General features: G+C 41.2%; 1 protein-coding gene across 3 annotated transcripts in view; it reads left to right on the top strand.

Annotated features, from left to right (window-relative positions):
* plxnb2a.1 (plexin b2a, tandem duplicate 1) overlaps positions 1-27,441 on the top strand; it is a 241,960-nt gene that overhangs the window by 197,532 nt on the left and 16,987 nt on the right. For all 3 annotated transcript variants that reach the window (XM_080887371.1, XM_080887369.1, XM_080887370.1), the window contains 11 exons: positions 6,720-6,856; positions 7,113-7,295; positions 8,314-8,425; positions 10,996-11,211; positions 11,304-11,387; positions 23,184-23,279; positions 23,731-23,867; positions 23,960-24,060; positions 26,400-26,629; positions 27,101-27,282; positions 27,374-27,440. In XM_080887371.1, coding sequence (XP_080743497.1) covers positions 6,720-6,856; positions 7,113-7,295; positions 8,314-8,425; positions 10,996-11,211; positions 11,304-11,387; positions 23,184-23,279; positions 23,731-23,867; positions 23,960-24,060; positions 26,400-26,629; positions 27,101-27,282; positions 27,374-27,440 — 1,545 coding nt within the window. The remainder of the gene's footprint in view (positions 1-6,719; positions 6,857-7,112; positions 7,296-8,313; positions 8,426-10,995; positions 11,212-11,303; positions 11,388-23,183; positions 23,280-23,730; positions 23,868-23,959; positions 24,061-26,399; positions 26,630-27,100; positions 27,283-27,373; position 27,441) is intronic.

Below are 27,441 nucleotides of genomic sequence, written 5' to 3'. Positions count from 1 at the left end.
AATATAGAGATGACAATAAAATGTTCTTTAGAAAATAAAAAATAAATAAATAAATAATACTATAAAAACTTAACTAAAGGTTTGAACTGTCACTTGAGAATATACCATACCAAAAACAAAAGGAAATGAATTGTTGAAGTTCACAAGTGTCAGGAATTGGAGTGAAAAGTATGATCAAGAATGTCAAAAAGCCACACAGTACAAAACCAGCCTGGCAGAGGAAGGAAATTAAAGATTACAAAGACTCTAGTAAGACATGTGTCCAAAGACCCCAACACAACTGCCACCTGACTGACACCCATTAATGACTTAGCCAAGTCAGGAATTGTAGTATAAAAAAGTAAAAACTCAAACTCTCTACAGAAATGGACTGTGAGGTCGCAGACCAAGAATAATACTGCAGAAGAAGATGTTCTTAATCCAGACTGAAAGTGACAATTATTCACACTGGAAGCTAAACTAGACTAAACTGGAGCTCTTTGATCACAGCGATGGTGCTGAGAAAGAAGGCTACAACCTAAAGATCAGCGTTTCTACAGTGAAACACGGTGGTGGGAGTATTGTGCTGTGAAAAATGAGAGCCACATATGAGGATATTCGTTTAAAGTTTTGATAGAACAGTAGCAGTATAATGTAAGTGGATATCAGGCCCTTGTAGAGCAAAATTCAGTATTTTGGTCTAAATAACCCAAAATGTGACGTCCACATATGTGGACGCCAGGTCCTAGGAGGTTAAAGAAAACCTCAAGCTGTCAGCAGCTAAACTGGGACCCAAAACATGCATCACTCCTGGTGAAGGAGTAACATTACTCGCCAGCCTGCATAAAGCCGCGACTTGAATCCCGTTAAAGATCTGTGTGGTAAACAGAAGACCAAGGTTCATACTGGAAGGCCTTTAAATCTGGAGGCACTCGTGAAGCGCTTTAAAAAAAAAAAAAAAAAGCAGTCATTTTCATTGGGGGCAAATACTTCTGTTCCCGGTGGTTTTTAAGCAAGACAATTCAGTCTTTGTGTTTGAGTCTGAGTTTTGTTTTTATTTTGTTTTTTGTTTTTTTGGCACCAGGTGCTTTCCAGTGTCCATTTGGAGTTTTCATGTTCAGCTTTCATTGTGGTGTAAAGTGACAGAACCATCACGGAGGATTCAGAAACCTGTGCTTTTTAAAAAAAATTACAAACAGGCTTTCTTCCTTTACTCCTCAGTTACATTAGAGTAAACGCCTTCAGATGACTATAAAGACAGTTAAATGTTCCTGAATGGTTGGAGCTGTTCAGCCTAAGCTTTAAAGTTTCTGTGTGTCACGAGGACAGACTAATAAGCTCGTCTGGGTTATAATTGATGTACAAATGACTAATTACTGCAGCTGACAAATGCTGACCTTTGATGTGAATGAGCCTGATGCTGCCTCATTTGAATTCCACATCGATTTGTTCAGATTTCCATCTGCTGCAACTCCCCTAGTGAGTGTCTCTGGGTTGGAGTTTGTTTCCTTTTAACGTGAAGAACTGTCTGCATTCCCTTTGTCTCTCCCACCGAATACACTTCAGTTGCTGCTGCCTCCTGCACTGCTGTTTTCTCTGTGTGTTCAACTTCCAACCAGGCAGAGTTGTTATGAGTTTGCCTGTCGTTGGGGATATTTATTTTTGTGCTTGCAGCGCTGTCTGCCAGAACAACGAGAACAAATCTGCAACAGCAACGAGCCGAATGCTTAAGTGCGTCTCAGCAGCTGCACATGTGCTACGCTCATTTAAATGATATCATAGTTCTTCTTTGCTTTGGATTCATTTTTATACTTTTTTATTTATATAAGATTCTTCTTGCATCTAAAGAAAGACGACTTAACTTGATCATTTTGAAGGCTCTTTGTGCTGGGGTGTAAACCAGGCATAATATTTGCTCTTGGTTTGGTTGTCCTGTCAGGACTGTACAGAACCTTCCAGTATAACAGAAACCCCTCCAGCTGACCCGCACAGCACAGAAGTAGAAAACGTGCCTGACAGTGAAGCTCGGCCATGACACGGATTTTTATTTTCTTTCTTTTAGTTGTTGTTCTTAGTTGTTCTGCTGCCTAAATACCACAGGGTCGAGTTATTGAGCTGCATAAAATTTACGATCTGTGTGAGTTCGAGATCAAAGCGTTTGTACCTGCAGGACAGCAGCTGGAACATAATGAAGTCTACACGGTTAAAGTTTTCTCTTCACTTCTCATTTTTATTCTTCTCTCTCTCTGCTGCTCGGTTTGACAGATCTGGGAGCTTTTGTTTTTATCATCATAAATATTATTATTGTTATTTTACTCTCCAGAAGCTTTAAAAAAGTGTTTGCAGTTTGAAAACTTGATTTAAGAGTTAAATACAAACATCGGTCCTTCTGAAATTCTCCCAGAGGCATGGAGACATACTCAAAGGAGTCAACCTGTAAAGGAGACTCTCTCTTCCTTTATGTTAGTACCATTATAGATTATTTATATAAAATAGCCACAGCCTCATAACTCTTTAGTTTGGATTTTATGATTTCTGTCACTGGAAAATATTGTTTTGGTGAGACGGAAGTGACGGTATAGTTGCAGCATTAAAGTGATAATACTTAATGAATCATTAGTTTTAAGTACTTTAAGTATACAGGGAGTGCAGAATTATTAGGCAAATGAGTATTTTGTCCACATCATCCTCTTCATGCATGTTGTCTTACTCCAAGCTGTATAGGCTCGAAAGCCTACTACCAATTAAGCATATTAGGTGATGTGCATCTCTGTAATGAGAAGGGGTGTGGTCTAATGACATCAACACCCTATATCAGGTGTGCATAATTATTAGACAACTTCCTTTCCTTTTTTGCAAAATGGGTCAAAAGAAGGACTTGACAGGCTCAGAAAAGCCAAAAATAGTGAGATATCTTGCAGAGGGATGCAGCAGTCTCAAAATTGCAAAGCTTCTGAAGCGTGATCATCGAACAATCAAGCGGTCGCAAGAAGCGTGTGGAAAAACCAAGGCGCAAAATAACTGCCCATGAACTGAGAAAAGTTCATGGGCACTTGCCACCAGTTTGGCCATATTTCAGAGCTGCAACATCACTGGAGTGCCCAAAAGCACAAGGTGTGCAATACTCAGAGACATGGCCAAGGTAAGAAAGGCTGAAAGACGACCACCACTGAACAAGACACACAAGCTGAAACGTCAAGACTGGGCCAAGAAATATCTCAAGACTGATTTTTTCTAAGGTTTTATGGACTGATGAAATGAGAGTGAGTCTTGATGGGCCAGATGGATGGGCCCGTGGCTGGATTGGTAAAGGGCAGAGAGCTCCAGTCCGACTCAGACGCCAGCAAGGTGGAGGTAGAGTACTGGTTTGGGCTGGTATCATCAAAGATGAGCTTGTGGGGCCTTTTCGGGTTGAGGATGGAGTCAAGCTCAACTCCCAGTCCTACTGCCAGTTTCTGGAAGACACCTTCTTCAAGCAGTGGTACAGGAAGAAGTCTGCATCCTTCAAGAAAAGCATGATTTTCATGCAGGACAATGCTCCATCACACGCGTCCAAGTACTCCACAGCGTGGCTGGCAAGAAAGGGTATAAAAGAAGAAAAACTAATGACATGGCCACCTTGTTCACCTGATCTGAACCCCATTGAGAACCTGTGGTCCATCATCAAATGTGAGATTTACAAGGAGGGAAAACAGTACACCTCTCTGAACAGTGTCTGGGAGGCTGTGGTTGCTGCTGCACGCAATGTTGATGGTGAACAGATCAAAACACTGACAGAATCCATGGATGGCAGGCTTTTGAGTGTCCTTGCAAAGAAAGGTGGCTATATTGGTCGCTGATTTGTTTTTGTTTTGTTTTTGAATGTCAGAAATGTATATTTGTGAATGTGGAGATGTTATATTGGTTTCACTGGTAAAAATAAATAATTGAAATGGGTATATATTTGTTTTTTGTTAAGTTGCCTAATAATTATGCACAGTAATAGTCACCTGCACACACAGATATCCCCCTAAAATAGCTAAAACTAAAAACAAACTAGAAACTACTTCCAAAAACATTCAGCTTTGATATTAATGAGTTTTTTGGGTTCATTGAGAACATGGTTGTTGTTCAATAATAAAATTATTCCTCAATACAACTTGCCTAATAATTCTGCACTCCCTGTATTGTTGCTCAAGCTTTTGCACTGTAACTTAAGTAGGTTCATAACTTTTAATGAAGGATATTTTTTCACTGTTTCACTTATTTGATACAAATTGATGCCGTGTCACATGATGCATCTTTATTCAGGCACAGGGCTGCATATGAACCTAAAATAGTAAAAGTTTCTACTCCAGTTATCATATAAGATGATTTTGTAGAAGGCCAGCCTCGCCTTATTCCTGCTCACATTTCTTGACTTACTTGCTTCCTTATGAATATGTGTGTTATGTGTCCATTTCCAGGAAGTTTGTTACACCTGCTGATTTTAACTTCTACAGCAGTTCTGCTGTCATGTAGCGCCATCATTGGACTAAAATTGAAATTAGACGAATATGATGCTCTAATCCAGAGGTCTCAAACTGAAATGAGCTGTGGGCCACTGCTGGCATCATCATCTTAATGGAGTGCCGCTTTAGTGATCGGAAGGTTGCCGGTTCGAGCCCCGGCTTGGACAGTCTCGGTCGTTGTGTCCTTGGGCAAGACACTTCACCCGTTGCCTACTGGTGGTGGTCAGAGGGCCCGGTGGCGCCAGTGTCCGGCAGCCTCGCCTCTGTCAGTGCGCCCCAGGGTGGCTGTGGCTACAATGTAGCTTGCCATCACCAGTGTGTGAATGTGTGGGTGGATGACTGGATGTGTAAAGCGTTTTGGGGTCCTTAGGGACTAGTAAAGCGCTATATAAATACAGGCCATTTACCATTTTAGTGTTTTGTTTGTTTTTTTAAACTTTCAAATATTGCATAACAAGACCAAACTGAAAACGTGTGGGCAATTTTTTTTCTCACTCTTAACTAACTAAAGCTTTTCATTGAACTACCAAATAAACAAATTGGTACTCTCTGTCTGGTCAGACACGTGGCAACACTTCTGTTTTGTTCGTATTTAACAAAATAAAAATGCAAACATAAGTGTACGCGTTAGTTTTTGACTGCTAGTGAAAATTGTTTTCTTTACAAATAACTCTCTCACTGAACTACCAAACCCTCAACATGTTTGTACTCCCTGCTTATATTGTCTTCATATTAAATAACTTTTTGCTTTTTAAAGAGCTTATTTTAACATTGCATTCAACAACAAATAAATCCTCCCTAACAAAAAAGTTACTTCAAGGGCCAAATTGTATTACATTTCTTCATGTCCATATACGGACTGCAAGTAGGGGTGATGTGGGCTACAAGTGGCCCCCAGGCAGCGAGTTCTAAATCAAACATAAGTTTGAAGAGTCATTTTGTAAAATGTATTTTGAAAAATAAAATGTATTTTTTTGCAACATATTTCCACAAAAAGTGTAAAATTAAAATTTCAAATTGATTTAAAAATCCCCCACAAAATACAAATTACTTGAATCATTCTTAACTTGAAGAATACGTATAAAGATTTGGCAAATTGTCCAGTTTTTAAGGTTTTTATCACATAAATTCAGTAATTACAGTAACACAGGTACATGGTTTCGCTATAATGAAGCAGTTCTGACTGCAGCCGATCACTCTGTTGGTTTCATAATGTTAACAAGCTAAAGTGTGGTTTTGTACATGGTGTACCTGAACCTGCTGCTTTGCTCTTACAGCCAGGTGGTGCAGCATATGTTTATGGTGCCGGCATTTAAGTAGCAGCCATCTGGAGTAGCCTCCTATAGACTTAGCCTGTTGAGAGGTTTTTATAAACGCAGCGTTCTTATCAACAGATGTAAATTGTCCTCTAACTGTTTGATCCTTCAGTAAAACCTTCAGTTGGTAAACAAATGGGCTGATTTTGTTGTTCATTAGTAGAATAGATTCACTTGTTTGCTTTTATTACAGTTAAATTAAAACATGATTACTCTAATGTGCTTAACGTTTTTAATCAAAGGAAAAAATGATGAAATAAAACACAAACACAGCGGACGTCCGTGCTTGTGTTCCAGCTGTAGAGTTTATTAACATTTATTACATATACACTCTTATGCAGCGGTCTCCAACCTATTTTGCGCCACGGGCCGGTTTATGCCCAACAATATTTTCACAGACTGGCCTTTAAGGTGTCGCGGATAAATACAACAAAAAAAATAGTATCAGTACCGAAAAAATAAGATTTATTCATAACACACATGAAAAGACCCAGGAAAACAGAGTTAACGATAAAAATCATAAAATAACGCTAAAAACCGATAAAAATCCTGAAAACCATACATTTCACACCCAAGCCTCAACTCTCGCGGCCCGGTACCAAACGACTCGGCCCGGGGGTTGGGGACCGCTGCTCTTATGTGATCCGTCCTAAAGTCAGTATTTTCGTCATTATATCAAGTAGAAAAGAAGGCAAATAATTTCCTTACCTATTCAGTCAAACGTGATCTGAACTTTTTTTTTTCAAACTGCTAAAGTAAATGTACAAAATGTAGAAACGTAAAAAGACACAAATATGATTAAATGAATATATGAAATGTATGTACATGCATAGTAGCCTCTGTAATAGAAAGTGTCCACATATTGTATGAAAATTGCAGCATATTCCCATTAAAGTTACTGAGTTTGGTCATTTTCTCCCTGTTCTCTGTGCAGGACCCCGAACCGAGAACAGTCATGCCAGAGAGGGGTCCAGCAGCTGGAGGGACGGTGATCACGATCGGAGGCAAAGACCTGGACACGGCGACTAAAGAGGACGTTGCTGTGACAGTGGGAGGAGTTCCCTGTGAAGTGTAAGTGGCACCTGGTAAAGGAAAATGCAAATGGTACCAGAAACAAAAAAATAAAGAGAATAGATGGACCTGAAACCCATTTATATTCATAAATATTTTCTTTTGGTTCTTCAAGATCAGTAAATACAACATAGAAAATGAGTCAGTCGCACAGTTTCACAGAGTTCATGAACTTTTTCCATCCATTTAGGGATCATATTGCTTTTCTTGTTTCTCGAGTCAGCCTATGTTCTTACTCTTCCTTCCTCCTCTTCAGCCTTTCATTCGGCACAGAGATTACCTGTAAGACTGGCAGGTATCGTGGGCAGAAGGTCCCATCAGACCGCTTAACAGTGACTGTGAAATACGGGACGAACACCACCAAAGACATCCACGGAGCCTATCAGTACTCGGAAAACCCCAAGATCACGGAATATAACCCCAAAGCCAGCTTCATATGGTGAGTGTGAACACATCACACGCACAGTTTTGCTTGTTTGAGTGAGTAACAGCCCTCAAAAGGACGCCTGACACAGATGTAGATGATGAATTCAAGAAAATTGTAAACTTGTAAATTGTAAATTTGATCTGTGTATCTTTAAAGGTCATCACCTTGTGCGTTGCTTGACCACTGCTGCTTTGAAATCAGTCTCTCAAAATAAAATTTGGGTTTTTGAGTTTGGAATGGAAGTTGGATGAGGCGTGTATTCAAATTACAGACACATGTAAGTGGTTATATCTGGGATTCCAGAGATGGATCTAAAACTACAAGCAGCACTGGAAGTGACCCAGAGCAGCAGATTGGCGCAGTCACCTATAGTTTTCATGGAGCACGCCATGTTGCAAATACTTGCTAACTAATAACCAATCGGTAGTGCAACTTGAAAAAGAGCAATACAAACAGGAGGAGGATGGAAACTGTTCACCTTCAAAGTAGAAAGTTATGCCTTACCACTGTAATCAACACATTTGAAAGGCACCATTTTTACTTTGAAGGTGAATCGTCTTTATTTCCAGTTAGCCTCAAACCTTTAGTGAATAGCTAGTGAGTGTTTGGATACAAGTCGGCATCTTGCAAACTGTGGGTGGCTGCAGGATTCTGCCACAGAGGTTTTTGGTTTAACAATACCTCTGTGACCATTTTCACCTAGCAACATTAACTGCAGGGAGTTTTCCAGCTGGTTGCCAACTGCTCTCTAAGCCTTTGACTGGTACACCATCAGTCTACAGCCTTATTCGAATAAAAACTCTGTAATGGTAAAAAGAAAACAACAAAGCCAGAAACATAAAGTACTCCATGTGAGGCATTTTTGTGTTGAGGTTAAAGGATGTAATAAAGTTGTCTCACTTACATTTAAATTTGCTGTTATTAAGCATTTGAGAAAATAAAGAGATGGAGTGAAGCTAAAACCTCGCCCAGATGTAAATCCAAGTCCTTAAAATTGTTTATAAGCTTATTCTTTATTATTTTTGTGTAGCGGTGGTCGAAAGATTGTGGTGTCTGGAAGCGGGTTTGATCTCATCCAGAGAGCCATGATGAAAGTCCAGCCCTCCCCTGACGAGTTTTCACACAATTCACCGCCTGAAGAGGTAAGAGCTGGTGTCATCACACTACGAAAAAGCAGTGGTTGGAGACAGCCTTGCAACCTAAATGAACTTGCAGCCTTGTTGCCTTTGAAATGGTTGCTTTGAAGACGGGGATCAGGTCTGTGGCCACTCACTGTCAGTTACTGTCACTGAGGCATCAAAGTGGCAATAAAATCGCTAGAAAGCAGTCAGTTTGCAATTAAATGGGGTAAAATTTGGCAGTGTATTTGTGGTAATATGGACATTAACTGACAGATCAGCAGCATGCAGATAATTTCTCATTAACTACTTACATCCAGACAGCCAATACCTCAAAAAATTTGAAACGGAAATTCAGAAATCTTCCACAAATAGTTACATTGATGACAAATGACGAAAGCACTCAGCAAACCCTGCTTTCATACAGGAATATAGCTTCATACAATCAGTATTATAGTTGAGTTAAGAGCCCTTTTCTGCAAAGAGACTTGTTGCAGACGAGCTGTGCTCATTGGCACAAACAGACTCATTTAATTGCAACATGTTTGCAGTTGGTTTATAAATGACATTGCAGTTATTAAGAAACCTTTGCAAAAATGTCTGTGATTCCTGCAGATGTTTGGAGACGAGTTGCCTGAATGTGTAACTGATTTATATCTACTACAGTGGAATTATGTGTGATGTATTATTAAGCTCTCATAAGTAGTAATATACCTAATAAGCACCTAGCAAAGTGCTAAATGGTATCTGATTATTCTGCTTCTTGTGTTTGTTTTGTTTTTTTGTCAACATGATGAAGTGTATCAGTGTACCAACACAGGCATAACAATACAGTAGCTTAAGCACTTAATAGTGAAATAAAGGAGTGTCAAATCGAAGAATAAGAATTTGCAAAACCGATTCAACTTCATTTTCCACAAGAAAAGATAAATGACCAATTACCCTTAATTAATCTTTTCTTTAAATTTCCGTAAAAATTAACGCTGCTGTTGTGTGTTCTTTAGAAAATTGTATTTGCTTTCATTTAAAAATGTCATATTGAATGGGTTAAAATACATGTGTCATTGTATTTGTGTGAATCTGGAACATTGTATGTTAGTGGACATCAGCAAAACTGCTCATTTAGATCCGTAGTGTCTGGGTAAATTGTGACTCAAAAGGGGCATACGTAGAGTGTGTCTTTATTATAACTAGTAAGGCATTACAATATGTGGCCAGTTTTACTGACAGCGCAGTGTTGTACAATTTAAATGAACAAATAATTGCTAAAAATAGCCAAGTATTCACCGTTTTCGTCTTATATTTTGATCTTTGTGAGAAAACATCCATCGCGAGAGATGGTAAGACCATGTTTCTTTAGAATTACTTGGGGCGAAATGTGCAGTCAGTGTGACTGTGAGGATGTTTTTAATAAATGCAGAGTGTCAGCTTGATGTACGTCAGTCTGCAGCCTCATCTGCCGCTTGTTCTCGCCGAGCCAAAAGCCTGAGACTGAGGGAACAGAGCAACGCTGCTATTTCACTGCTGAATAGCTTTGAGTGACAGAGACTCTTAGGAAAGATTCACTGCAGGGGAGAGGAGGTGAAGTCGTTTTATTGTCACTTCATCAAAAGCTGCTGTCTGAACCGGGAAGAAAGAGAGGGAGACTCAGTGGGGAGGCAGAGATGGGGGAGAAAAAGGAGTATGGGAAAGAGACAGAGGAGGAGGAAATATGAAGAAAAAGTTAAACCTGCGCTGTGATTCACTGCCATCAAACTGTCTGCAGGTTAAAATAGAAAAAGCTGAATTTAATCTGACAATAATAGATTTTTTTGTCCACTCGAGGGCAGCAGAAAAGAGGCTGTTTTCTGTATTTGAATATGTAGATTTTATTGGACATTCTGCTGTCAATCTGACACCATTTCAATAATGAATTTTGGCAAGCTAGACTTCATATTTAATGAAGAATAAAAACTCTTTTTGGGTTCCTTGTTTTTGTCCATGTATGGTAGTCATCTCTTGACACTTTAAACTCTAAGCTAAAGACTTGTAATGAATAGAAATCCAACAATCCAACAAAAGCACAGAGCTCAGAGAGGCCAGCCTCCTTTTCACTTTTTTAAGCTCTGTTTTTGGTCTCCACACACTCAGTGTTCACCAGCTACTGAAAACAAACAAAATAATTAAATACGTTATATATTGAACACCTGCCATTACTCGCTGGGACACTTGGAGGTTGAAACAACCTATATACCTGACTCTGATTGTTTGGTTGTACAGCCAGGAATTATCTGACAGCCCTGTTATCTACTAGGTATCTCCTTGTATCCTTGTAGCTCCTATTTTGGTCTCCACCGCCTTCTCAGGGAACTTTTGGCTTTATAGAAGCTAAATGCTCCACAGTAAAAACATCATTATAAAGTCTTTTTTTTTTTTTTTTAAATCAGCTGACAGATGTGTTTTTGTTTTTGAAGCAACCAAAGCCGGGGAAAGTTTTAGGTCTGGTGTAGAAGATTTTTACAGAAAGCCGATTCTTTGAGCTTTACACACGCCTGGCTCATGCTTCAGCTGTTCTCACTCTGAATAATTTCACTCTTTTTCTTTTATTTGTCTAGTTTGTGCAGGAGGCTCTGAGCAAGAACGACACAGTCCTCCAGTTTTACTCCCCGATAGTGAACTCCAGCTACGAAACCCTCTCTCAGTCTCTCAGGATTTACCTCCAGCTGGACAATGTGATCGAGGAGCTGAAGAGCTTCAACTATCACCCCAACCCCACCTTCAACGAGCTCGCCAGGAACGTCATCACAGAGACCGGCATTATCATCGTGACTGTGAGCACTGATTGCTAGAGATGCTCTTAAAATCCCCTCTTTGACTATTTTTCTGTAAATGGAGCTCACTCTCATTTTCTCACTTTTGCCAGGGTTGGGGTTTCTCCAAGGCGATGACAGCCAAAGAGGCCCAGGCGTTTGTTGGAGATGCCTCGTGTCACGTAAACATACTGCAGGTAAACACTGTCTGTTTGAGGAAAGTTTATAATGGCTTTATAATAAGTTTACACTGTAAACATGGAGCTGATGTTCACATTTTATGAAATGTGGAGATATGAGACGGTCGTGTTATCCATGTCTAACACTGCGTGGCTGTTGGCTAAACTGAGAGTATGAGTATGAGTCTGCCACGTCTGTCTTCCCACAGACATACAGGCTTCTAAAAATGCAGCATTAGGACACACTCAACGCTTGATCTCTCCTTTGGAAACAATTCAGTGAAGGCGCCGTCTCTTGATGAGTAGACTGCAAAGATGTTACGATGACAAAAACAAAACATCTTCCAAATCTTTAGTTCTGATGCACCATGTGAAAATACAGCTAAAACATATTTCCTCCCAGTTTATCTGCTTTTGTTGTATGAGCAAAACAAACACCACAATTTCCTTTTAGTTAATGCAGCGTGTTGTGTCACATTCCAGCTCCTTATATTTTTGGACTCTACTTGGATTTTAGTTTTTGCATCATACAGATTAAAGAGAAAAAATCCTCACTCATCTAAAACAAGCCGTTTTAGCCTGTTTTTCTTTAAGACCTGCGTGGGCTCCCTCTTGCCCCTCTGCTGGCTTCCAAAAACAGAAATCAATATTTCTAAGAATGTTTTGATCTGATTGGTTGACATTTTGGCCACTCTGTTATAAATATCTATTTGGATACTGAGCAAAAACCTCTTTATGTTGCTTCCAAGGAGCCAGAACTTCTTGTTATTTTAAAATGGTCCTGGTTTTCTTGTTCTCCAGACTTTATGAAGATCTTTCACCTTTTTTGTTTTTTGGGCGGAGCATCGGCTGCTTTTTTTACTCACTTTCAATCCAGGTCTTGTACCTGCCCATTTTCAGACGAATGTGAAGGAAAAAATGTCCATCCCGGTTTTCCCTCCAAGGCACGAGCGATAAGCAGAGTTCTGTCCTTTCCTTATAAGATTCCTAATTATTCAAAGTAACACTCAGGTATGCCATTCAGCGTGTTAGTACGAGCTCGGGAGCAGCTTGGGAGAACAAGAAAACAGAGACTGCTTTAGGTTGCCTTCCCAATCGACTCAAAGGTTTATTTAGTACATAACAGCTTATATAGAGGAAAAAAAGGTTCGTGTGTCAGCTTTCCCAGTTCAAACCGGTACAGACCAAATAAGGAAACGTCTTCCTGCCTTGTGAGCAAAGAAGTATCCTGTGTGTAGTTTCTCTCTTCAGCTACAATTTATGATCATCCCAGCAAAATACACTCCTAGACATAGAATACAGAGTTCTTTCATTAGTGAATTCTGAAACAAACCACCTGGCCTTTAACGAGCCTTTTTCTAAGAGATAAAGAAAAAGGGAGGATGGGAGTAAGGAAGTGGTCTCGTCTCTGTGGTATTTTCGACCTTGGGGTACCAGCTTGTGAGTCTTACACATTAATTCTTGGGTCAGAGAGAAAGAGAAAAACAACTAGTAGATGGGCCTTATTGAGTAACAGTTTTCCTGTATAAAACAATATCCTGTAAATGCTAACCGTGGTATCAAAATATCACAACAGTTCTCTCCTTTTATCATGAAATGATAACATAGTATAAAGACAGAATGTAATAACATAATATAAAGACAAATCATAAACATAAAACAAATCATAACTGTAACTGGTCCTTCGAGCAAGCTTAATATCAAAAATTCTGAGAGCGTATACATGGTATCACACAACAGACAATAATCATCGAAAACATGCTGCAACGGTTACAAAGGCTACAATTAGTTCCCTCCATTTTCCAAACGTGTCCTGTAGCCACTTATGTAGCCACTGACCGTGACCTGTATTGGCAATTAGTTCTATCTTCAATGCTTCAAGTTTATTCATAGCTTGTGTGAATGAACTGTTAGGGGCGGTGTTATTGGGAATGAAAGTACAACAAACATCAACGGTTACTAGACCACAGGTACCGGTCCAATTAACAGGTAAAGCTAATCTAAGGGTATTATTGCACATCCAATAAGCATGTGGGATTGGTGTAGTTAGGCGCGTGACCATGTGTGATTTAACTAACTCCCCCCAGTCAGTATCATTTAATACACCGTCTGGGGGAACAATGATCGAGTCTCTGCTCGAACTTGAACTGTGTGTGTGTTCCTCCAGATATGATAAAACTTCAGCCATAGAGACAGCTAGCCATGTCTCATTACAGCGTGCACCTGGGGAGTCAGAGAAAAATGTATAGTTATCCTTTGTATAATCTATGTGTGTGTCTGGGCCAGTTAACTTTAGTCTGCGCAGACATATCATACTAGTATTAAAATGGAAAGGGATCTGTCCTAAGGGCAGTGAGGGTTTTAACCTATTCTTAGGGCGTTTCATTGGGGCGCAGGTCCCTGCGGTGTCATTAGATAACTTCAATAATTCGCCTAATGGAGTCTCAGGGTTAGTTGGTGTGTGTGTGTGTCTAAGTAGGCAGTCGAGAGGGCTCAGAGTCAACTGTAAAGTGTCTTTAAGGAGAGCATTATCTCCGCCGATTTTCTCTAGTCCCTCAGTCAGGGGGAAACCGGATATGGGGTATCCTACTATTACCTGTTCTGGATTAGCCTTTGAACAGACATAACAGTTACTGTTTCCTAAATCACGAGCGGCTGTTCTGGCATTTTCATACCAGGAGTTGACTCCTGTTCTAGAGGGTGCATAAGATGGTTTATTAGTGGCGTCTATGTTGCTATTTACTGATTTTAGGGAACGTAATGAGTGCATTAAGTAGGTGTCTTGCAAAATAGAGCATGAGGTATAGTCAGCAAAATATGACCTGCAGAAATGTGAACATGGTTGCAGTTTACAATACAAAATAGCAAAGAAAAATCCTAAAGTTAATGCGATAGATATGATAAATAACCTAAATATATAAGAAAAACAGTTCTTCAGTCGTCTCCTGGCCTGGTCCCAGGTTCGAGAGACACAGAATAAGGGTCGTATGATGACAATGGGCATTTCATTTTCTCCATTATCAGGATGAAATGAGTCTGGCTTTATCAGGTTAGACATCATGTGGTACTTTTGGCTTTCTGTTCCTGCTGGATGTTTGAGTACCTTGTTGTTGTTCAGGTGAAGCATCAAAGAGCTCTCTGAGTCTTGGCTCTTTCAGGCGTTGTGTGTTAATCAGTGATTGTGTGTGTGTATGTACATTGGATCCGGGCGCTGGCTCGCCTGAGATGTCATCTACCCGTGTGTTTATTTGCTCTGGTTCCGGGCGTTGGCCCGCCGGAGATGTCATCTGCTTGATCCGACGCCTGAGATGGTCCGATTGGGCTGGTCTTAACCCTGCTGGCATGAATCCACTGAGGTTGTCCGTCTGTGAGGATGCTGGTTCTTCGTCACTGCCAGTACAGCCTGGGGGCTGGAAAACGCGGCCTCCCAGAGTGTCCTTGGTTTTAGCAACTTCTCCAACACGCATCTCCTTGTCTCCACTGGTGGAACTGTGGAGGGGAAAGGCTGAGAGAGACAAACTTTCTGATAGTTATTATTCAGTTTTTCTACCAAATTGTAGACATAGTCGGACAATGCAATATCTACATCACCTTCTACTAGCGGTGCCCCTCTGGAAGCTGACCATGGTGTTGGAAATAGTCTTATTTCAAATGGAGATAATTTGGTTACTGCAGATGGAGTCATTCTAATCTCACAGAGGACTTGAGGAAGTAATTTGACCCAGGTCATTAAAGTTTTAGCACACTTTTGAATTACTTCTAATGTGAATGAAGATCCTCTATCACTGTTAATCTGGTGAGGTATTCCGAATCTGGGTATTATTTCATTGCTCAACACTTGATAGACTACTTGTGCAGTTTCTTTTGAGGTTGGATAAGCTTCTACCCATTTACTAAATTGATCCACTATTACCAGTAAGTACTTGATGCTTCCTTGTGCTGGCATATGTGTGAAATCAATTTGTAATGTATGAAATGGAAAATCTGGTTGTGGTAAATGCTGATGTTTTGCTTTTGAGCTACCTACATTAGTTCGCGCACATGTTAGACAGGTTGCTAATATGCTTTTTACTGCATGTGATGTTTTCTCAATTACAAATCTTGATTTTATTGCCCCTATTACCCCTCTTTGTCCGACATGACTCACACAGTGAAAATGTCGGGCAAGGACTGGCATCAGGGAATATGGGAGGGCAATCAAACCCTTAAGATTTTGTATAAGCCATCTCTGTCATCTAAGGTACAGCCATTATTCTCCCAATAGGTGTAATCACATGCAGAGGCTTGCTCTTTTATGAATTTTAAATCAACATTTGTGTCTAAATAGTCTGGGAGTGTAACAAGTGGCAGCTGTAGGGGCACAGATAATACTTCCTGTGGAGGTGGGAGCTGCGACGCAGCTGCAGCCTTGGCTGTCACGTCTGCTAAGGCATTACCTGTTGCTTCGTCTGTGTCAGCTGTACTGTGTCCTTTCGTTTTTACAACTGCAACGGCCGATGGCAGCTGTATAGCCTGCAAAAGTCTTTGAACAAAATCAGAATTTAGCAATTTATTTTCCATCAGCAGATCTAAATCCTCTTTGTCTCCACAATGTGCCAAAGTCATGCACAACGCCAAATGCATAGCGGCTGTCTGCGTAAATCGTCACATGCTTATCCAAATGTAGCTCACAGGCGCGTATTAAAGCCATGAGCTCTGCTTTTTGTGCTGAGTGAAATGGTAATGAGTGAGCCTCTAGTATGATGTCAGGCAATGTCACCACTGAATAGCCACAAAGAAATGAGTTGTCACTCGGCCTTGAACAGGACCCGTCCACATAAACCGTGGCTGAGTCTGGGATAGGTGTTTGCTCTAAATCTGGACGTGGTGCTGTGGATTCCTGTATACGTGTCATGCAGTCATGATCGTCAAGCCTGTCTGAGCCATCCTGTCGGTCAGAAGAACACAGCATAGGATCAATAAATGCGCTGGCGAATCAGGTGTGCTGCTCGCTTTTATAGTGAGATTTGCATATGTTGTGTAGTTATGTTTGCTAGAATGGTCGTGACCTGGTGATTGGTGTGTAGAATAGTGTCATGTGAGAGTGTGAGCTTCTCGCAGTCCCTTATCATGATAGAGCAAGCTGCTACTGCCCTCAGGCAGGCCGGCATTCCTGAACAATTCAGGCAGCACCTTTGAGTGGCGGAGGTCAGCACTCCCTGTAATGCATTGAAAGAGGCAGTCATTTCTGTGGACCACAGTATTCGAGGAGGCTTCTCTTTTTTTACAACAGTCACGCAGAATGTGGTCATGAAAAGAACAGTCTGGTATCCACTGTCTGCAATAGTTCACCATGCCCAGGAAGGACAACATTTCCTTCTGTGTAGTGGGACGAGGGACGGAGGTCACAGCTTTGACCCTGTCTGCAGTCATGGAACGTTTTCCGTGAGACAGTGTGAATCCCAAATATTGAACAGAAGTCTGACAGTACTGCATTTTCTTTGCAGATGCTTTGTGGCCAGTCTTTTGGAGGTGCTGGAGAAGCATGTGTGTAGCAGTTTGACATAGTTTTTCACTTTCAGCACAGAGGAGGAGGTCATCCACATGTGGATCAGGTTGCAGCCCTGGAGGAGTGAAGCACCATTGAGAAAGCAGCAGAGCTGTCTATCATGCCTTGGGGCAAACGAGTCCAAGTGTACTGCTTATTTCTATGTGTGAATGCAAATAACGGCTGTGTGTCTTCATGCACAGGCACTGAGAAAAAGGCAGAGCATAAATCCACCACGGTAAAATGTGTATGCAATGCATGTCAATATGCTGTGAACATCTGAAACGAGAGGTGGCAGAGAAATGTTGACTGCATTAATTTGCCTTAAGTCTTGTATGAAACGCCATACGCCAGGTTTGTTAGGCTTTGGCACAGGATTGACAGGAGTATTATATGGAGATACTGTAGGCTTTATTACTCCTGTAGTCTCTAAATCTCCTATGATGACATCTAGAGCTGCGGCTTTTTCCGTGGAAATGGGACATTGCTTGACATATACTGGCTTGTTGTATTTAAGGTATAAAGTCAATATAAGGTAGGTTACATCTATGTGTCGACATATTTCGTAACCTATGTCTGAGTTATGTGACAAAATCACTGTTTGACCTTAGAGAAACAAAAGTGTGGCTCCCAGTCATGGGATTACCTGGTAGTGGCGTCTGTACACGTTTTTTTGGCACAGTGTGTGACATAGAGTACCGGACAAAAAGGATCCAGCTGACACAGAGGATGTTCCTTCTCCATCATGTCGATACATAGGGCAGAGAAAACATAAGCTGTTATCAGTGTCAGCAAACATTTCACCCTTTATGTTAAATGAAATACACAAATTCATTTTTACTCTGGGTGTCTGCGGCTGCTGGAAAACTGAGCTAAATTTGCACCTCTAGCTTGTCCAACAGTGCATAAAGCGTTTTATGAATACTAGGATAGATTCATCAGGCTTCCGTTTACACATAGTTACTGCATTTAAGTCAATTTTGTCTCTGGACATTCTTAGCAGGAATTTCTTTAGATTCTTAAAGAAATCGGTGATTTTGTCATTATTTACCCACAAAAACTCTGCAGTTGTGGATGCTTTATCATGCTTTGGGTCTAATTCACCTATCTCTCTTATGAGTTGTGACTCGGTTACTCCAGGAATGCATTGACACAATATGTACCTGTAATCCGGACCACCCAAATGGTGATATCTGGTACTTCTCTGTAGTGCAGAGACAAAGGCTGTAGGATTTTTAAGAGGATCAGGAAGCTCTTTAATAGTTGTCACTAATTCTGAGATTTTAGGGGGCTGAATACAACACTGATCTCCTATTATCATAAAGGGGTAAGTGTCATTGACGTCACTAGATTTTGGTTCTGTTTGTTTACTACCGCGAGTGTTGGCGTAAGGACCTTTGTCATCCTGGCTTTGTTTTTCCTTTTTTCCTTTTAGATAAGTCTTTATTAAAGTTCGGGTAACAGGTATTTCTTTAGCTACCTCTAAACCTCTAGCTACGATATCGTGGCGTTTCATGTGGGTGTCTATCGTGGACACTGCCTGATGCAAAAGTTTTTCTTCATAGTCGTCTGAATTTTTTCTCATAAGTTCCTCACATTCTTCTTTCAAAAGTTTTTCTCTTTTTCTATGTTCTGCTAATTCTTCCTTGCGGCGTATATATTGTTTTTCCTGATCTTGTTCAATTAGGTGTCTAAGATCCGTTGCATGTGATTCAGATTTTTCGTCGCTTTCTTTTGAGCTGGTTGGATCAGAATGCTGACATTGTTTACGTGCAGCTGCTACAGCGACTATTAATTCGGTCTCATCGTAAGGGTGTGGGGCTGTAGGCTGAACGGCTGAACATGCAAGACTAGCTTTTCCTGCGGTAGGTTTATGTTCTTTGCTAGAGCCTGCACTAGTTTTATTTGATGTTAAAGCATCTACACCTGGTTCCGGTCCCTTTTTCCATAGTGGTAACATTTGATGTATCACGTCGCGGCATTCTATCATATATTTTCTACAGGACTTTTTAAGCAGACTACTTTTCTTATCACAAATGATATTCAACATTTCTACTGACCTGTTTTCTGGCGATAATCGTTCGGGATAGGGCTCCGAAAAGAAATTAGAATGCATTGAACTTACAGTCCGTAAGTTGTAAACAAAGTCAGTCACATAAGCACTTCCGCATGTTCTGGATACGTAATCATGGAAGTCTTCGCCGATTCGTGGACGTAGGTTACACGTAACCGGAAATGGGAGTTGTACTGAGCCGTTATTTGAGACTTTATTTTGTATTTTATTAATTTTTTGGTTTTACAGGTACTTTAGATTTTTTTATCGGACCTGTCTGTGGTCTTTGAATAATTCTGACCCATGTTCAGTGACTTCCAGAGGGGTTTACACGCTAGGAGGATTTAGGTTAGTATTTTCGCTGCGGCACAGCTGAGGTCACTTTAAATTTATTGCTAGCAATTTTTTGTTTGGGTGAGCAACTCTCACATAGCGAGCAACTTCTCGCTTAACGAGCAACTTCTCGTAAAACAACAGGCAACTTCCTGTGTCTTTCTGCTTTTAATTTACTGCTTTTAACCCTTGTATGGTAATCGGGTCTGTGAGACCCGTGTTCAGTTTTCTTTTCTTTCGTTTTTTTTTTTTTTTTAACAAAATTAAATTTAATTATTTGCTAGCTTTCTCTGAGTGAGCAACTTCTCACTTTTTCAAGACAACAGGCAACTTCCTGTGTCACTTTTTGGTGAGCAACTTCTCACTTAACGAGAAATATTCAAGACAACAGGCAACTTCCTGTGTCACTTTTTCTGAGTGAGCAACTTCTCACTTTTTAACGTACGTTTCAAGACAACAGGCAACTTCCTGTGTCCACCAACACCACACAAGGGTTAATTTACTTTATTCGGGGACTGAGGAAGTCGTCAGTGTATCTCTCTGGATCACTAAGTGAAACTTCGTCAGCATATCCCGTTTTTTTTATGGATCGATCACTGAGAGAGGTATAATACGGTCTTTATATAAATATGAAAGACGCATATTTACCTTCTGTCAGTCCATCCCACTTCTGACACCAAATTGAAGGAAAAAATGTCCATCCCGGTTTTCCCTCCAAGGCACGAGCGATAAGCAGAGTTCTGTCCTTTCCTTATAAGATTCCTAATTATTCAAAGTAACACTCAGGTATGCCATTCAGCGTGTTAGTACGAGCTCGGGAGCAGCTTGGGAGAACAAGAAAACAGAGACTGCTTTAGGTTGCCTTCCCAATCGACTCAAAGGTTTATTTAGTACATAACAGCTTATATAGAGGAAAAAAAGGTTCGTGTGTCAGCTTTCCCAGTTCAAACCGGTACAGACCAAATAAGGAAACGTCTTCCTGCCTTGTGAGCAAAGAAGTATCCTGTGTGTAGTTTCTCTCTTCAGCTACAATTTATGATCATCCCAGCAAAATACACTCCTAGACATAGAATACAGAGTTCTTTCATTAGTGAATTCTGAAACAAACCACCTGGCCTTTAACGAGCCTTTTTCTAAGAGATAAAGAAAAAGGGAGGATGGGAGTAAGGAAGTGGTCTCGTCTCTGTGGTATTTTCGACCTTGGGGTACCAGCTTGTGAGTCTTACACATTAATTCTTGGGTCAGAGAGAAAGAGAAAAACAACTAGTAGATGGGCCTTATTGAGTAACAGTTTTCCTGTATAAAACAATATCCTGTAAATGCTAACCGTGGTATCAAAATATCACAACAGAATGCTTGTTGGTCACAGCACCTTAACTCTGACCTGTGAATCACTCAAGCATAAAAAGGCACCTAACTCGTGGGATGAACCAATGTTGTTAGCAAAGAATCAAATCGTTACTAGCAGGCTGTTGCAAAATACGTAATTTGTTCCCATTTCTTCAGTTAAATCACTAAAAAAATTCTCAATTTGACACCATTCGACAGACATAAAATATTCTTCCACTAACTAAGTGATTCCCAAAGAACTATTGGCTTGAAACCTGCCATATTTCAAGATGGTGTCAAGTGTATCTTGATATATTTGACAAAAGAAGAGATAGTGAGCCTTAAAAAAAAAACCCATCTACAGCATGTGATCCACATCTGAAAGTTGTGTCCTTAAGAAACAGGAAAAAAAAATGAGCAAACACGTGATGTAGGACCTGAGAGAAACATCTTGACCTTCAGATGATCCATCTGCTGTTTACTGAAGCCTCATCAGAAATGTTCTCAGTGGAAGGGCAGCTGTCAAGAAGCCGTTCTTAAGGAAACGTACCATTCTTCAGTATGAGAATGATCTCAAACACACTCTTAATGCAGTAAAAGCATACCAGACCACAGACCACAGCGTTGTTGAAGCAGTGTGGAATCATCTTGAGAGGGAACAGAACAAACGGCAGAACCATCAAAGAAGAGCTTTGAATGTCCTTCAAGAAGCCTGGAGAACTATTCCTAAAGACTACTTCATTTACTTCAGTCGGTTTTAGAAAACTCAAGCCGTGTTGAAGAATAAAGAATTTCAGGCTCACTACAGTTGAATTTTGGCCTTGTATTTGTATTTGTTTGCTAAGAAATGAAGGATGACTCAAGACTTTTGCATTAGTACAGAAGATAAGTGAAACTAATAGGTCCCCTTTAATTTTTATGAAAGTGTTTCTTCTTGTACTTGAGAACAGAAGCAGCATACAGGCAGTTAATTGACTGCAGTGGGTGTAAAACGATTAAACCAACAGAAATTATTGTGCTAATCGCAGCTGTTGCTACCTCCCTTTCTGTTCCCTTCTCTTGCACTTTAAATTGATAAAGTGAATGAAACGTGCTGGTTTATAGATTTTGTTTTTTGAATACCAAGATCAATCTGAGGGGCTGCAAAATTATCAGGTAAGGAAAAAAGAGGGGAAATGAGATGAGAGATGAGATAGCCTTTATTTGTCAGTTGCAGGTCTTTTGCCCACAACCGAGATGACAGACCTTGCCAATCGTACATACAATACACAAACATCACATTGGGGAGACAGGTCAGGCCATGTAGCGAGGAAAAAAAACATCGAAATGTGTAACACAGAAGGATAATACAGGAATGCACAGATATCAACACACCATAGCACAATAAACACAGACAGCAACATGGGAAAGAGTTCCAGTGTGTACATCTGATCTGCAATCTTTCCACTGTGCCTCCAACTGACCCGATGTCCACATCAGAGGGGAGGTAAGCGTTGGAGGTGGCGCTGGATCCGGGGTAGGGAGGGTGATGCGTCAGTGAGTGCTTATCAGTATCAGTATATGTATGTGTGTGCGTGTCCAGAGTTCAGCTGAGACGGTGTCCTTCGCCCTGCCAGGCTAAGTAAACAGTCTTCCAGCCAACCCAGGTGGCCTTGTAGGGAATGGGAAGGAACAGACTCAACACAGTCGTTATCAGGGTGTTTTGTTCAGCTCCGGCCTTGAGCCCACAGCTGGCGCCGAAGGGGTATCCGCATTATAATGGTGATTTTTCTTTTACAAACAACTCATGAGAATTTCATGCTGTTTTTAACACTCCGACACCGACACTGGTCTCTCAATCTCCCGTTGGATACCTGCAAGTTTCTCCGTGATGTTATTTACCTTCAATTCCGTGGTCTTTTCACTCTTTTGCTCACAGAGCAGATTCTGAGAGCAGCCAACTGATCCGCGATGTAATCCAGCTTCCGCCCAGAGGTATTGTTCCGAGTGGATTCTTCCCTGGTGTAATCCAATATACGCTCAGAGGTGTTATTCTGAGCCTTCACTGCAGCCGTTAGCGCCTCCAAGCTCTTAACCATGCTGCATTCAGTGAGCCCATTCTGAGAAGTCGCACCTCGTCCCATCGTTTCAATCCCAGCGGGCAGCCTTGGGGGTGTTTGAACAGCCAGTTCTGCTTTCTTAATTCTCTGATAAGCCAGGGCCAAGCCAGCTCCGATCAGCAAGAACCCTGTTATCATGGTTCCGAATAGGTAGATATCTTCAGCGTCCTCGATCGACAGTCCCGCCAGGCACACGATCCTCCATGTCTGCCACCCGTCCATCGTGTATCCGGCAGGGAAAGTCCCTCCAGGGCACTCGGGCTCTCCCGAGCCCAGACTTCTCGTTGAGAAAAGGGTGTCAATAGCATTCAGAGACCAGCTGATCAAATATGTTCCAAACAAACTGTTTTGTTATTGTGACTCCAAAAAACTGTGAACATTTATCAGAATCTGTGTATTATATTTAGTGATGCTCCACTAAGCATGTGTTTAGTTCACCTGTGTGACTCTTCATTCCTGTGGGCCCGGTACAGGATGATAAGCTGATACTGGAGGCGCCTTCATCCCAGCCCAGAGCCAGATCTAAACGTCAGCGCAGAGACACAGTCAACGACCTGCTGGAGCTGGTGGTGAGCATGTGACGTTTTAAGCACTTTGGCAGCCAGGAATGATGCTACTGAAGGACATAGGGAAAGTACAGAGCTTCTTACGCTAGTCTTTCAGATCCTGTAAAAGAACAGCACTGTTGCTTCACAGCAAACGCACACCGGGCTCTTTGGTCTGATGTTACCACGCGGGTTCTCTTCATATCAAATAACATGCTGGGTTAACCCTGCTGATCTTGGCACAGGACGTGCTTGCAAAAGAGTTTTTTATCTCAAGCTTTTCACTTACTTTCCATGTTAACGCTCAGCAGTGAAAGAATATGGTTTGTGTTAAGCCTTCAGTAGGACAAGACTACATCAGAGTTTAAGAAGCAGATCCACTGAGTCTCATATGGAAGAAAATGTTTACAACAATGAAGATATAAAACAGAGAGAGGAGAGCTTTCAGGTTCAGCAGCATGTTGTCTGTCTCCAGGTGAAATTTGGCCACGGCGAGTGGGTTGTGGGTTCGGTCTACTACTCAAGAAAAGACGACATTCCTCTGGCTATAATCATCCCGGCGGTGATCATACCGATGCTGCTGTTCATCGCCGTGTCAGTCTACTGCTACAGGTTAGAAGAATATGAGGTCAAATAGACAAATTAATTGTTGCGTGTGCCAATAAACACGCTCCCTTTTGCTTTTTGGGTCTGTAAACAAACAGGAGGAAGAGTCAGCAGGCAGAACGGGAATACGAGAAGGTGAAGCACCAGCTGGAGAATCTGGAGGAGAGTGTCCGAGATCGCTGCAAGAAAGAGTTCACAGGTACTGAGCCTCACCTGAAAGCTGTGAAGTCACAGGTCTGGTGTTTGTGGCGAGAGTGATCACTGAAGCCGTGTACATGTCTGTTATGAATTATTGTTTGGTTTTGATGGAAGTGTCTCAGCATTTTCAGAACTGTACAAGTCTGTTCTTATCTCTGGAAGAAGTGATGGCGGTGGAGCTTTAAAAGGTTTAAAAGAAGCAATGGACATTCTAAAAGCATTAACATTAAAAGAAGACATTCATCAATTAACTTACAGTATTGACACTGACTCTCTTAAAGACTGAACCCGGCTGTAAACTCTGTGTACTTCCATGTACAAAGCTGAATTTTGTCTGCATCTCGTCACCCGTTGGGTTCACAGATTGGAGCACATCACCACTTTGGCACTCTGTGAACCTCTGCCAGCGGAGGTCAGCAGATCGTGCAGCGCTTTGGCTCAAACATCAGAATATTTCCCTTCAGGCCTTCGGTGGAGCTTTTTTGGCTTCATCTGACGCCTGACAAGGAACTCTGTTTAGGTCAGCAGGCCCTGAAAGCAGGTGTCAGTCAGGTGTCCATATTTATAAAGATGGAGACAAATAAACACACTTTAATTAATGGACTGGTTCAAGAAAATCATAAAAATATGAGTGCTCTGATGAAGCTTTGAAGCCCATGGGAGGCTCAGTCTTCTTCCAGTACGTACAGAGGCGAGGCGTTTCTCCAGTGTGAATACGCCTATAATCTTTTCCCATTCTTGGTACACCACTGTGGTGTTGGTGCATACCGTATCTGCTGCCATTTGAGTTTGTTAACTTCTAAATATCTGCATTTTGAACATCGTGGAAACTATAAAGAAGTTTGGCTATTCCATTTGTTTATGTTACGCTTCTTAATTACAGTTACAGCTTGTTTTTTCTTGTTTATATGTGAGAGCTGCTTAATTAGCTCATGCTGATTAATGGGAGTCTTCACATTGGTTTACCATCAGAGATGGGAGAGACGCACTAATGATTTTCATGGTGACAAAAGGTGCAATAACAAAGCGAAAAAACAAACATAAAGCACTCAGGGTGACTGTTACCTACCATGAAATGTTCCTATAATTTTCCTGAATTTTCCTACACACAATACCACTTACAAGTTCTCTCCTATGACTATAACCTCTAACTTATTGATCTCTTCCAGTCTTTCAAAGCCTTTCCTTTAGCTGGAAAAGTGAGTACAGTCTGACTAAAGTTGTCTGCAGCTGAGAATAATCAGGATTGTTTTTGTCCTTAAGCTCTGGCCTTATTTATCAGGCAGGGATTTTCTAATGATCTAAGAATCCAGCGGTAAGCAGAGCCAATTAAGTCATGGACCCAAGTATGTTTCTGCTCCATCCAATTAAATCCGCTCATTCTAAATTCCAAATAACAAGCAGTCATAAAACTTAACAGTAGTTTCCCCATAAATGTAAGCCCCTGTTCTTTTGATAGTTTTAAAAGCCCTGTCGTGTCTCTGAGCCAAAGATTTTCACGGCCATGTCCTCCACAGCAAATTGAAGACCACTTTATACACATTTTAAATAGCAGCCACCTCGATTTGTGTAGTCTGAGGACGTCGCTTCCTTGAAGTTATAATTGGGACTGCTGGAAAAATGCATTGGAATTTGTGTCACATGCTTTGAGTGTCCAATAAGACCAAACCATTTGCATTTGATGCACCAACGCTGGAAATCAAAGTCTCTCTACATGAGTGCCATTGCATCTTGAGGTTCAAATAAAATGAAATTAGGATTTCATTCTAATGAAGTGAATGCTCTGCATATTTACAAGATATGAAAGCATGGAGACATGGGCCTACATTACCAAAGTTCTCTGAACGCCTCATGAAAAGCTTTTGAAAATGTAAATCAAATAAATTTTAAATAAAGAGAAAAAATTCAAGATGCACTGGTCCCTTCTTAAACAGTCAAGTGTGTGGACTTCACTAGAGTAGCTTAGCATGATCCTCAGTTCAAAATAATGCTTCTTTATCTTGTCCTGACCCTCAGTGAAGCCTTCAGTTTGTGGTGGCTCCTTTCTATTTAAGCCAGTTTTCTTCTGACCTGCGATGTCAGCAATATCAACTCTTATTGACATCATACAGAGCCAAGAGTGGAAAAGCTGCCTGGAACTCTGTAACTAGAGCAGTACATAAACAGATTATTGGAAATGTGTGATCTAAACATTATTGTCGCAGTATATATGAATATATACATACAGCAGAAGAAGAAATTAAGAAAAGAATATTCCTTCTGCTTTAATTTCCTGCACTACTTCTTGTTTTAACATGTTTTCACACATTTTCTGATGGTTTTCCTTTTTGTCTCTATCAGATCTCATGATTGAAATGGAAGACCACACCAGTGACCTGAGCGAAGGTCGCATCCCCTTCCTGGACTACAAAACCTATACCAACCGAAATTTCTTCCTGCCCTCCAAGGACGGCGCCAATGACCCCATGATCACGGGAAAACTACAAATCCCAGAAGCCCGCAGGGCCACTGTGGCTCAGGCACTCAACCAGTTCTCCAACCTGCTGAACAGCAAAACGTTTCTCATAAATGTGAGTTTGAAGATTTGAAGTGGATTTTCCTCTTTCTCTTATGGGCGACCGTGGCTCAGGGGGTTGGGAAGCGTATCTGTAACCGGAAGGTCGCCGGTTCGATCCCCGGGCTCTCTGTCCTGGTCGTTGTGTCCTTGGGCAAGACACTTTACCCTACCGCCTACTGGTGTTGGCCAGAGGGGCCGATGGCGCGATATGGCAGCCTCGCTTCTGTCAGTCTGCCCCAGGGCAGCTGTGGCTACAATTGTAGCTTGCCTCCACCAGTGTGTGAATGTGAGAGTGAATGAATAGTGGTATTGTAAAGCGCTTTGGGTGCCTTGAAAAGCACTATATAAATCCAATCCATTATTATTATTATTATTATTATTCTTCCAGCTCAGTTTTTTTTTTATTTTCCTGCTTATTTTTCTGTCTTTGTATCTATTTCTATTCATGTAGTTATTATCATTAAATTTACTGTCATATGTGTAGTTTATCCACACGCTGGAGAGACGTCCAGACTTTAACGCCCGGTCTCGGGGTTATTTCGCCTCTCTGTTGACGGTGGCGCTGCACGGCAAACTGGAGTATTACACGGACATCATGAGGACGCTGCTGCTGGAGCTGATGGACGAGCATGTGCAGAACAAAAACCCCAAACTCATGCTCAGGAGGTGAAGACAGGACAGAGACTCGGTGGTTTATTCTGTGAATGTCGTAGTGATGGAAAAGTGATCTAATGTCTCCCTCTGTTTGTGTATCTAGGTCAGAGACAGTGGTGGAAAGGATGCTTTGTAATTGGATGTCCATCTGCCTCTATCAGTTCCTCAGGG

Source organism: Rhamphochromis sp. 'chilingali' (assembly GCF_963969265.1).
Source record: "Rhamphochromis sp. 'chilingali' genome assembly, chromosome: 7".
Lineage (NCBI taxonomy): Eukaryota > Metazoa > Chordata > Actinopteri > Cichliformes > Cichlidae > Rhamphochromis > Rhamphochromis sp. 'chilingali'.
The sequence above is the reverse complement of the archived record's forward strand: the minus strand, read 5'-3'. Positions and strand labels throughout refer to the sequence as shown.